Source organism: Cynara cardunculus (assembly GCF_001531365.2).
Source record: "Cynara cardunculus var. scolymus isolate 2C chromosome LG 2, CcrdV1, whole genome shotgun sequence".
NCBI lineage: Eukaryota > Viridiplantae > Streptophyta > Magnoliopsida > Asterales > Asteraceae > Cynara > Cynara cardunculus.
This window is the reverse complement of record NC_037529.1, coordinates 11,423,120-11,435,013: the sequence shown is the minus strand read 5'-3', so window position 1 is coordinate 11,435,013 and position 11,894 is coordinate 11,423,120. Positions and strand designations below refer to the sequence as shown.

General features: G+C 37.0%; 3 protein-coding genes across 6 annotated transcripts in view; 2 read left to right on the top strand and 1 right to left on the bottom strand.

Annotated features, from left to right (window-relative positions):
* The window catches only part of LOC112506831 (protein SRG1-like), a 19,723-nt gene that overhangs the window by 3,433 nt on the left and 4,396 nt on the right, over positions 1-11,894 (top strand). For 2 of the 4 annotated variants that reach the window (XM_025111125.1, XM_025111128.1), the window contains exons 3-4: positions 1,742-2,069; positions 2,936-3,369. In XM_025111125.1, the coding sequence (XP_024966893.1) occupies positions 1,742-2,069; positions 2,936-3,172 (565 nt within the window). In that variant the 3' untranslated portion in view covers positions 3,173-3,369. Of the gene's footprint in view, positions 1-1,741; positions 2,070-2,935; positions 3,370-5,466; positions 5,484-11,894 lie in introns of those variants that run through there. The other 2 variants (XM_025111126.1, XM_025111127.1) reach the window with 2 other exon arrangements.
* LOC112505898 (formin-like protein 14) lies at positions 3,730-4,104 on the top strand. The gene has a single exon (XM_025109939.1). It carries the CDS (start codon positions 3,730-3,732, stop codon positions 4,102-4,104), a length of 375 nt encoding a protein of 124 aa, XP_024965707.1.
* Positions 5,463-11,894, bottom strand: part of LOC112506832 (pyrophosphate-energized vacuolar membrane proton pump-like) — a 12,265-nt gene continuing 5,833 nt past the window's right edge. Inside the window, exons 2-7 of the mRNA XM_025111129.1 lie at positions 8,532-9,106; positions 8,051-8,430; positions 7,244-7,661; positions 6,034-6,444; positions 5,770-5,829; positions 5,463-5,669 (exon numbers count right to left, since the gene is read on the bottom strand). Coding sequence (XP_024966897.1) covers positions 5,463-5,669; positions 5,770-5,829; positions 6,034-6,444; positions 7,244-7,661; positions 8,051-8,430; positions 8,532-9,106 — 2,051 coding nt within the window. The remainder of the gene's footprint in view (positions 5,670-5,769; positions 5,830-6,033; positions 6,445-7,243; positions 7,662-8,050; positions 8,431-8,531; positions 9,107-11,894) is intronic.

Here is an 11,894-nt window from a genome sequence, read left to right as displayed (position 1 = left end):
ATTATCATTCATAAAATACTATTCTTTATCATGCATAAAACATTCTTTTGAGATCTCATTTGTCACATGCATGTATACCATATTTGTCTTGAGGTTTGCTAACCCCCGGGGTCTATAAAAGGTTGCCCTATAATGTTCGTTTGCAAGACGTCTCTTCTCGTAATATATCGTACGTTGGAGATTATGGTTATACATAACATGTTAAAAATTTCATGCCTTGTGTAACACATATGGTAACATGTAAATGATTTTCATGTCTTGTGTGTATACCTGTATTAGAACATGTCATCATGCATATCTTGAATATGTATGTGTATCAATATTTTCATGTAAAACAAGCATGCCAACATAACTTGTAATGCATATAATACTTTTATATATTGCATGCATGTATCACATAAGTACTTACCTTGATTTTGCCTATTTTTTCCTTTGATTCCTTTCTTCAATCTTAATTATGTATATATAGAGAGATTTCTTTTTTTGGTATGCACAAATAGTAACCCTTCAATCCCTATTTATAGATAAATTCATTGCATTAACTACTTGTTCTTTTTGCTCTCAAGATTGTACTCTTACGAGAGTTTAACACCTCATCTATAAAGATAAGAGAATCTTGACAACTCATTGATAAGAGAATATAGACAATAAGGATAAGAGAATCTAGACAACTCATCTCTAAGGATAAGAGAATCTATACAACTCATGCTTCTAGTACTCCTTGTCATGCTTCCTAGACTTGTCTTGTAATCAATAGTCTTGCCAACTCATATTTTTTAGCCTAAACAACTCATCACTAAATTGCTTATTCATGCTTACTAGACTTGCCAACATACTTCTAGCTTTAACAACTCATCACTAGATTGCTTAGGCATGCTTACTAGACTTGCCAACACACTTCTAGCCTTAACAACTTATTACTAGCTTGTTTAGTCTTATAATTAAGATGTTTCACTAAATGTAACAGCTGCTAGAGTACTTGAATTACTCATAAATATTTGCATTTAAGGATTAAATATTGAGATTTATCAAATAAAGAAACTAGGGTGTTACACTATGCTTAGGAGATTATTGTATAAAATGCTTGTATCATTTTCCTTTTGGAAGTTAAGTAAGAAAGTTCTTGAATCGGGTTATAACAATATCACAAAATTCATTCAGTATCTATCGTGATTGAAAGGGTATTTGTGGAGTTCTAATATGAAGGATGAAGAAAGGTAATCTTTCACCTTTTGAATTGAGTAATCAACAGATACAACACCTACTTATATGGACATTAGATCAACTAACTAACTAACTAACAGCTAACCCGAGTCACGACTTATAACCACTAACTGACAAGTGATATTACTTCTATTGTAATAAATTTTGGAAATGCATAGTTAAAATTTTCATGTTAACAAATAGAAGTCATGATTGGATAGATTTGAAGAATCAATATCATCAATAATTGGAACTTAAATTGCAAAATCCAACCTCATGTGAACAATAAAGATGGAATTGCTATGATTATGAGAAGTGAAAACATATGAATACCAAGTCCTTTTGTTATAAACAGCAAGTGAAAAAATTGAAAATTCAGTTATTATTATACCTGGTTTGGTTTTCTTACTCAAGGAGCAGCCATTAGAAGTTTAGAACCATATCTTACTCACCCTTATAATAGCCAACTCTGTATCTGTAAGAGTTGACTTGAAATGTTGATTTAGGACTGACCTGTTATGCAATTCTGATTTCCCAGGGAGGTTCTTGATGAATATGGCTCCAAAATAGAGTTGATCAACGAAGTTGTCCTTAAGGCCCTGGCTAGATCATTAAACTTGGAGGAAAATTGCTTCTTGAACCAATATGGGACGAAATCATCAATGAATGCAAGATTTAACTATTACCCTCCTTGTCAATGGCCTGATAAAGTTTTGGGAGTCAAGCCACATGCTGATGGTTCCGCAATCACAGTTCTGTTGCAAGACAAAGAGGTTGAAGGCCTTCAATTCTTGAAAGATGATAAGTGGATTGGAGTTCCTATTGTTCGTGATGCTCTCACCATCAATGTTGGTGATCAAATGGAGGTAATCCTTTTTGTTTTCCAGCTACTGTGACGACTCCAAATCAATCTTATTCATCAAGAAAGATTTGTTTGGATATCAAGACGGGCACAAGGCTTATGGGAAACCATCAGCTCTTGTTTCAAGTCATCGAAAGTTTAACTTGCACTTTGACTTTTGAGGTCAAACATTATATTTTCCTATTCCAGAACTCTTCAGGATCTTTTTTAGTAATGGAAAAATTAGATATGAAAATTAAAATTCACAGAAAATACTTGGTACTATTAAAAATGTTGGTCGTTAGAATTTTGACAGAATCTATACGAATTTGAATTTGGAAACTGTTTAATTTGACCTCAAAAGTCAAAACAAGCTAAACAATTTGGGAATATCAGGCAAGAAACCTGCTACCATGCCAGGTTAGGCTTAAATGTGAAGTGGTGATAACATAGTTCACTAGTTCTTGTTAAAGGAAAATTACGGAGAGTGGTAGCAAATTGCAGGATATATGAAAAGGCCAAAGACATAACAGTAGTTTCCTGACATCCATGGTTCCTTGCTGTATATTTTATTATGTCTCGTGAATTTGGTGCTACGTTTTTATTTTCATGGCAAAAATGGGCAAAAAATACCGTCATTTTAATAGTTCACAAATTGGGCCAGAGTACCACATTGGCTAGACATGGACCATCAGAATATGTATTAGGAACCTCCTTTCTCTAAAAGGGCACTTTTAGAGAGATATTCAAGGGATTCCACATATCCTAATAAGACTTTTAGCTTATAGTTCGATTGGACATGTAGGTTATAGTTATATTCATAATGTAATGTTGGATCATAAAACTTGCACTTAATTTGCTCAACCATTATTTGATTACAAAAATGTGCAGATAATGAGTAATGGGATATTCAAGAGCACAGTGCATAGGGTATTGGTAAACTCAAAAAACGAGAGGATGACTGTCGCTATGTTCTGCATGCCCCAAACCGAAAAGGACATTGGACCTGTGGATGAGCTCATTTCGGATGAAACACCAAGGTTATATAAGAACGTCACATTTACTGCCGACTTCTTTTTCAAGAATTACCAGCAAGGCAGGAGAGCCATCGATGCTTGCAAGATTTAACAAGATGGTATTTTCGTTGTTCCTTAAGCTTTTTTTTTTTCTTTCACGACTGCGTTATATATGTCAATTGCATATTAATATGTTTCATCAGAATTTAGAAAAAGAATAAAATATGGCATGTTTATATTAACACCCATATAGAAGATACCTATGATGTGAATGTCGTACAAACTATCATGCCATCATTTACGTCGCAATGTTTTTCTTTTTGGTTTTACATTTACATGTATATTTAGGATTATAGCTTTTGTCAAAGTGTTTACATTTCTTGGAGGAACAATATTCGTAGAGATTATAAACTTGGTTTTGATATGGGATAATGTAGGAACTTTCATCGTTCGTGAGAGCCGTAGGAATCCTCTCGTAGCCCTTGGATGATTTTTTTTGCTTGATCAAGGGTTGTTCCATGTTTTTGCTTGACCTAGGACTTGGTGGGATGAAAACGATCTTTTTTGTTCCACCAAAATAGGTAGAAAAAAAATCACAAGGATGGGACAAAACTAAATAATTACCAATCTACCTTTATTTGGTTTAACCATAATGTGGTATTTGGTTTTATGGTCACTACCACCATAATCACCACCTCCACCGCCATCGGGTACCACTACCACCGCCCACCACCTCCATATCCACCATTATCAGATGCCACCACCGTCAGACAGAGGTCACGTCCTCCGCAACCACCACATCCATGGTCGACCACCGGCCCCTTCTGCCCATGGCCACTACCATCTTCAACCATCCACTTTCACTGCCCACCACCACAACTACCACCAAAATCACCGCCACAACCACTACCTCCATTTTCACCACCATATCAATCACCACCTTTACCTCAACCACCACCTCCTCCTTTGACAACCGCAACCACCACTATCGCTGCAACAACCTACACGGTCTTCGGCCACCACTGTTACCGCCTCCGCCAATGACCTTCCAAACGAATAAAACATAGTTTGTTTCCATTGTACGAATCAGGTTCCTACAAATTACCATCTTTTATATCAAGTTCTTCATTCAAATTTAGTTCTATTGGATATATGTATGTATTTATGTGTTTGTGTATATGTGTATATGAAAATTGTGTCAAAATGTATATAAGTAGAATTATTTATATATTTACTTAATTTGTGTAATTTATAACCACTATATGAATATAAAATCATCAAAAGACATTTGATGGCAACTTGTCCAGCCCAGTCCTACTTGTGTCAAAGACTAGACAGACATTAGTCCTATCCGGTCTAACTTAGTCTGGTTTTTGTACCAAATGCCGTCTTAATGGACTAATTGTCACTTCTTGACCGTCAAGGACCTACATTATAATTTTTTGAAGTAAAAGTAGGTTGAGAGGGAAACCAGTCACTTGAGTCGGAAGTGGCTGCACAATTATCTCTTAACCCACTATGTTAAGCTTTGAAGTAATTCCTTAACTTTGTTTAGCGTCCCATCTTTTGAGGAAGGAGGACTGGGACGAGAAATAAATATCGAAAGACCAAATGGAATTGTGGTCAGGACTCATTTACGCAGGGAAATGCACAACCAAAGAGTTCATTTGCTTCCCGTTTGTTCCCAAGAGAGAGGAGAGAGAGTTGCAAATGTCTGGGGTAGACACTCGTTTTGCGGAGTTGCAGTCAGAACTCACGAATTCAAGATAAGAATTCAACCCAAATCTTGTAGTTGATCCTTGTCTATTAGCACATCGTGATATGAAAGAATTTGGTATAGGAATGAAGTCGATTACGAGTCCTTAAGGCCATTAATTTGAGTGAAAACACCATTTATCTTCTTGTGCTAGAAACAGAGAAGATGGATTGTGATGTCCATGGTTATGTGTTAGATACTTTTTTACTACGTAGGTACAAATATGATCGGTGCATGTATCTCGAGGGTACCTCTGCACTTGATTTTGACCCCCCCCCCCAATGCCAGTTAAGGTTCGAGATCTCATGTACTATATTATATGTTGCATTTGTGCAAGCTATCTAATATTAGCCGACTGCTATTTGAATTTCGAATCCTTTCACACAGTAATCAAGAATTAAGATATCGAATCATTCATGTAATTGTAAAAGAAAAAAAGAATAGCAGAGCTACAAGTGAAGTGTTCAGCTCTAATAAGATCAGCCACTATTATCATATATATATACTAGTATTACTATATAAGGTTCGTCCTCAACTCTACATGTGGGAAAATTTTGCTTCCAGATCCAAACCTTTTAAAATTGGGATGCTAAATGACTCGTAACTATCGTAGCCTAGAATAAAATATAACCAAATTTAGATTGGTTCAGAAAATCTTGAACAGGAGACCACCATGAGTAGCGAAAAACGGTGCAAACACCAAGGATTCAACAGCCATCAGTTTGATCAGGATGTTTAGAGAAGGTCCAGAAGTGTCTTTCAGAGGGTCCCCAACCGTGTCACCGATCACAGCCGCCTTGTGGGCGTCTGACCCTTTTGGACCAAGTGTTCGAGCATGCTCAGAACCACCAGCCTGAAACGACAATGCCCACAGATACGTTTGAATTTATCCCAAAAAGATCCATAAAAATAGATGGATAATTAAAGAGGAGAGAGCCGAGCATTTATGATACCTCGATATATTTCTTGGCATTGTCCCAAGCACCACCGGTGTTTGATGCAGATATAGCAATCTGCATTATAGAAAGAAGAGAGAAACAATTGAGAATCAAGCATACGCTTGGATAAAGAAATGAGAGCATCTCTATTTTGGAGAATGTGCTGGAGATGCTCTGGAGTTCGCTAAAAAGGAAACTATTCCACAGGCAGAATTGACAATCTTCATTTTCTTCTATAAGCACGAGAAAGAAATAGATGAAAGCGTGATCGGATTTTACCTGTACACCAGAGACGAGGGCTCCAGCAAGAACGCCAGCAAGCGTTTCAACGCCAAAGAAAATGCCGACAATGAGAGGAGTGAGCATGACAAGAGCACCAGGCGGAATCATCTCTTTAATGGAGGCATCAGTGGATATCTTGACGCAGGTGGCGTAATCAGGCTTGGCCGTGCCTTCCATGAGTCCCGGAATGGTGTTGAACTGCCTTCGCACTTCCTCCACCATCTTTAACGCTGCGCTTCCAACGCTTTTCATCGTCATGGCTGAGAACCAGTATGGAAGCATGGCACCCACAATCAGACCGATGAAAACTTTTGGCGTCAAAACATCTACAGTGGTAATTTCGGCTCGGCTCACAAACGCACCAAAGAGGGCCAGGGATACAAGTGCTGCAGACCCTATCGCAAAGCCCTGTTACGAAATCGACTATTTAGTTTTATTACATTTTATGGAAGTGCAAAATGCATCAAACTGCAACCAAGTTTGATTTAATTCCTATTTAATGTAACAAATAATATTTTTTTGTCAAATCAATTTAAAGAAGCTTCAAATTTTCCTATTTAATACAATAAAGTTTCAAAACTGTCTTTTTTAACAATTTTGACTGATAATGTGTTGATTGTGTAATATTTGATAACATAGATGTCATATTTATCGTCCATTTTACCCTAACCCTTTCGTAAACTTTTTGTAAACGGATATCCACATCATCAAATGTTACAAGATCAGTATCGGTTAAAATGGGTATAAAATAGAAAACCTTGTTACATTGATTGGGAAAAAAAATTCTCCGTTACACTGATTGAAACTAAACCGGACTTTGTTGCATTTTGCCATTTTTAGAAGTCAATTTTACAAACTAATCTTCTAGTTTTTTCAAGATTATACAAGAGGCAGGTTGTTTAGGGTTTGGAGAGTAACAACTTAGGAACCGTTTACCAAATTCTTACCGGGTGTCATTTACTTTACGTGTGAACATGGCAAGGACCAAAAATCTTACCATATAAGAGGCATAACAAGGACCGAGAAAATTCGGTGAGGTGAGAAGATTCTTAGTAGGTATGCACTTGCCAGGTCTAAAAATCAATTTTGATGGTCGAGAATGTTACCAATAAGGTAAGAGAAAAAATTGTCTCTTGCCAGCAAGCCCTTGTCCGATAAGTGTTTGATAAAAGGACCCTTAGAAGGAAGGAACATATTGAGAATGTACCTTTCCAATAGCAGCAGTGGTATTTCCAGCAGCATCAAGGGCATCGGTTCTGTCGCGAATTCTGTGGCTCATCCCAGCCATTTCGGCTATGCCTCCTGCATTGTCACTAATGGGGCCATATGCATCAATGGCTAAACCAGTGGCTATGGTGCTCAGCATTCCAAGCGCAGCTACAGCAATGCCATACATGGCAGCAAAACTAAAACTAACAAAAATGCTGATTGCAATCGCGAATATTGGAATGATACACGATTTATACCCCAAAGCAAGACCAAATATCACATTTGTAGCGGCTCCTGTTCGGCAAGAATCAGCGACATCTTGCACAGGCCTGTATGCATTGCTCGTGTAGTACTCCGTTACGAACCCAATTATAAGCCCAGCCCATAAACCAACACCAACACATAAGAACAATTGCCTGCATAAAAGATTCATAAGAGCTTGAACCGAAACCACTTACTCTCCGCTACAAAAAATGGGGTCATTTAGGACACGAATCTCCTAATAGAGTACTTAATGGGACTTATTATAGGATAAAAAATCATGTCCTATCTACAACAACTTCACAAGCGTCCTAAAAAGGTTAATAAGACGATTTACTTTTTCTTTGTGCTATCTGGTTGTTTCAATTTTGTTGATAGAACTTGTTAGGTCACCTAACTTTGCCGTAACAACTTATAGTAAGATATGACATATAGTTCTCCAGCAACTACTCTGTTAATTTCGGACGCCCAATGACGGTTGGACGTCCTAAAAGACCAATTTTGTCTTGGTCAGTACCAAAGAGGAAGAGGAAACAAAGTTTACCAGTTCTTAACTTCTTTCTGGATTCCAAAATTGAAGATGGTGAAGACAGGAGGAAGCGCAATCCAACTAATAAGTGCTATGCCGATAGTCATTAAGACGGTTGAAATTATGAGCTGATTTTTCAAAGCAGGCTCGATTTCCTTCACAGTCTTGACTTCAAAGAAGTCGGTCGCAAACAAGGTAGTGAGCAGACAGACAAGAATACCCACGGAACTCACCAGGAGAGGGTACATCATTGAAGTGAAATCATGATTGTTCCCGAACGAGGAAATGGATGCAACAACAAGAGCAGCACAAGACGACTCAGCATATGAACCAAAAAGATCGGATCCCATACCAGCAATATCCCCAACATTGTCACCTACATTATCAGCAATAACCTGCAACGAAATGACCGATATCATCCCCTTCCCCAGAAGAATGCTTCAAAATCTGTCAGAAAGTCAAACATTTAGAAATAGTCTAACAAGGTAAGATTTACCGCAGGATTTCTGGGGTCATCTTCGGGGATGTTCCTCTCGACCTTGCCAACAAGATCAGCACCAACATCAGCGGCTTTCGTATAGATTCCACCACCAACTCTGCCAAAAAGTGCCATGGAAGATCCACCAAGTCCATAACCAGTTATAGCTTCAAAAAGACCTTCCCAATCATCACCATAATAAATCTTGAACAGATTGACAGCAATATACAAGACAAGGAGACCATTTGCAGCAAGAAGAAACCCCATGACTGCACCCGAACGGAATGCAACGATAAAAGCCTTCCCGACTCCCTTTCTAGCCTCGAGGGTAGTTCTGACATTTGCATATGTTGCGATTTTCATTCCAAGAAAGCCAGATATTACGGAGGTTATTGCGCCAAGCAAAAAGGATATGGTGCTGAAGATGGCAGTTGCAAGAGCGGGTTTGCAGAGCTTGCTGCTATCGTACGTGCATTGCTGGCTACTGGTGCTGAAACCCTCGACTGAGCCAAGGAACACAAAGATCAAAACCGCAAAAGCAACCATGAAAACGCCAACATATTGGTATTCGGTATAGAGGAAGGACGTTGCTCCTGCAATTTCAATAAAATACCAGTTTGTCAAATATCTAAAATAATGTACATGGACATCATTTAACACCACTTGTTTTTATAGGACAATGTCCTATAAAATACCTAATATAACGCTTTATTTTAAACATGTCCTAAAAAAATTGTTATGATGTTCAAAAGCATCCTATGAACTTATTATTATATAACTTAAGTTTTATAAAACAGTCTATTAAACCAATTGGTCATTTTTGACGTCCTATAAAACAGAGTCTATTATGACATTTAAGATCCGTTAACTATGCTCTTACCGATTAAACATGGCAATGACCGAGAATCTTACCCGGTAAGAGACATAGCACGCACCGACAGTCTTACCCGGTGGTGAGGGAAAAGACTCTTACCCAGTAAGCGCTTCCGGGTAAAAGACGCTTACCAACAATTCATTTTGATGGCCGAGAATGTTACGCGATCAGGTAAGCAAGGGTGATGTCTTTTTGCTGGTAAGCGATTACCCGGTATGCGTTTGGTAAATTGTGATAATCGGGTTCTGATTATTACCCAAGGTATTTATTATGTAAAACAATTGACTATATGGATGCATGCTTATATGGATTAAATATGTGAATATGTGTGTATTATGCATGGGGATATATATATATATATATATATATATATGCATAATATATAAATATATATATATATATATATATGTGTGTGTGTGAGAGAGAGAGTAACTATATGTGCATGAAGTTTGTGGGGGTATGCATGTAATTACATGAACACATGTATAAAGGGTGTTGGCTATTTCAGCCGACTTTCCTTTATAGGGAGTATAAATATAAAGTTTTTGGTAAAAAGGCTTTCTCTTGCCTCATTTGAAAAGTTTTGGAAATTTTGATAGAAGAGTTGTTCGGAGATTTAGTGTTGATCAAGTTGGTTTTTGTATTTCTTATCTTCTTTAAAATCTGAGTTCATTCTTAAAGGTGAGTGATTTCTAAACTCTTTTTGCATAAAATTTGTTACTGGTTTTATTTGAATGTTACTTATTATTGGAAAGAATCAGTTACTCAGTTAAGGTTTTTATTCAGACAAGGGGTTCGCTTAAGTGTTGTGCGATTTAGGGTGTTAGTGAGAATTTTGAACTATGTAAACCGGACAAAGGTTTTGAACGGAGAAGTATGAATACGACCAAACATTGAGTGGTTTAGTCTTAAATCGCTTAAGGGTCGTGCGGATTAGTTTAAATCGATCACATATTGAGCGGTTTAGTCTTAAATCGGACAGGTGTTAAGCGGATTAGTTATAAACCGGCCAGGTGTTGTCCGGATTTGTTTATCGGATAAAAAGGGACAAGTGTTGTCCGGGATTGTATATCCGGATAACATTGTCCGGGTGACTTATATTTGATAATTATAAGTATTAGATTTCCTTGGAATTTTCATGATCTGGTAAATTATTACTGGGTTTAATTATGGATTTATAAAAAGGGGTATTTTATATCTTTTTAAATAAAAAGATATGTTCCTACCAAGCGTGGTGACGTAAGTCTGTTTTGGTATGGAACTGGATTTCGGAAAATGTTTTTACCAAGTGTGGTGACATAAGTCTGTTTTGGTATGAAACTATATTTTGGGAAACCTTCATACCAAGCATGGCGACGTAAGTCTGTTCTGGTATGGAAGTGGATTTTGTAAAACTGTTTCTACCAAGCGTGGTGACGTAAGTCTGTTTTAGTATGAAACATGTTTTAAGTGGTATTTCCCCCAGACGTGATGACTTTTGTCGGTTCTGTCTTGGAAGTGGGAATGAGTACCTTCAGACGTGGTGACTTTTGTCTGTTCTGATAAGTAGCCCTGTTTTGATGAAAGAATAAAAGTGACATATCAGAGAGAGGTATACTTGGAATAAGGGAGCCATTGTCATATGTGGATATTATTATAACTCTTATTATTATTACTAATTGGATTTAATAACTTTGAATCATCATTTCTTTGTGACTTGATGAATTAGAGATATTATTCTTATTAGAAATATTAATTTAGATGTTATTGAGAAGAGGAAAATGGTTTGTCATAAAGGGCAAGTATCGCCTTAAAACTTTCCTTTAAAAGTTTACAAAGGAATGGTTTGATGATTTAAGAAGCCTTGGTCACAATATTTGTTTCATATTGAGAATGTTGGATCCTTAAGCGGATGTATTTATTTAATAAGAACTGAGGTTCTTGAATTTACTCTATTATATATGCCATTGAGAATTGCATTATTTGATTATATTACAAATATTTCAGAGCAAAGATACTTTATTACATTTGGTGTTCATCGCCTTGTGTTTGCAAAGAAGATGATTTACTCACTAGACCCTTCTGGTCTAACCCTCATTTTTCTGTTTTAAATATATGCAATGCAGGAACGGCTGGGGCAAGGATAATAAAGGGAAATAGAAAATGTGATTATTTTCCTGAATCTGATATCTGCTTTTGGTAATTGATACGAATCAATTGGCAAAATCAAGATTAGCGGCCAAAAGTACCACTAATCGGATGCTTATTAAAATAAACTCTGGAATCCGAGACCCAGTAATCTCCAATGTCTACGACAAGAATCAAAATACTAGAATGAATCCAAACAATGGGGTGGCCGGTCCCTTAAATAAAGTCGTACCNCGAGACCCAGTAATCTCCAATGTCTACGACAAGAATCAAAATACTAGAATGAATCCAAACAATGGGGTGGCCGGTCCCTTAAATAAAGTCGTACCCTAATCCTAAAAAATAGGAAAACATATTTATCCTAATAAACTAATTAATAT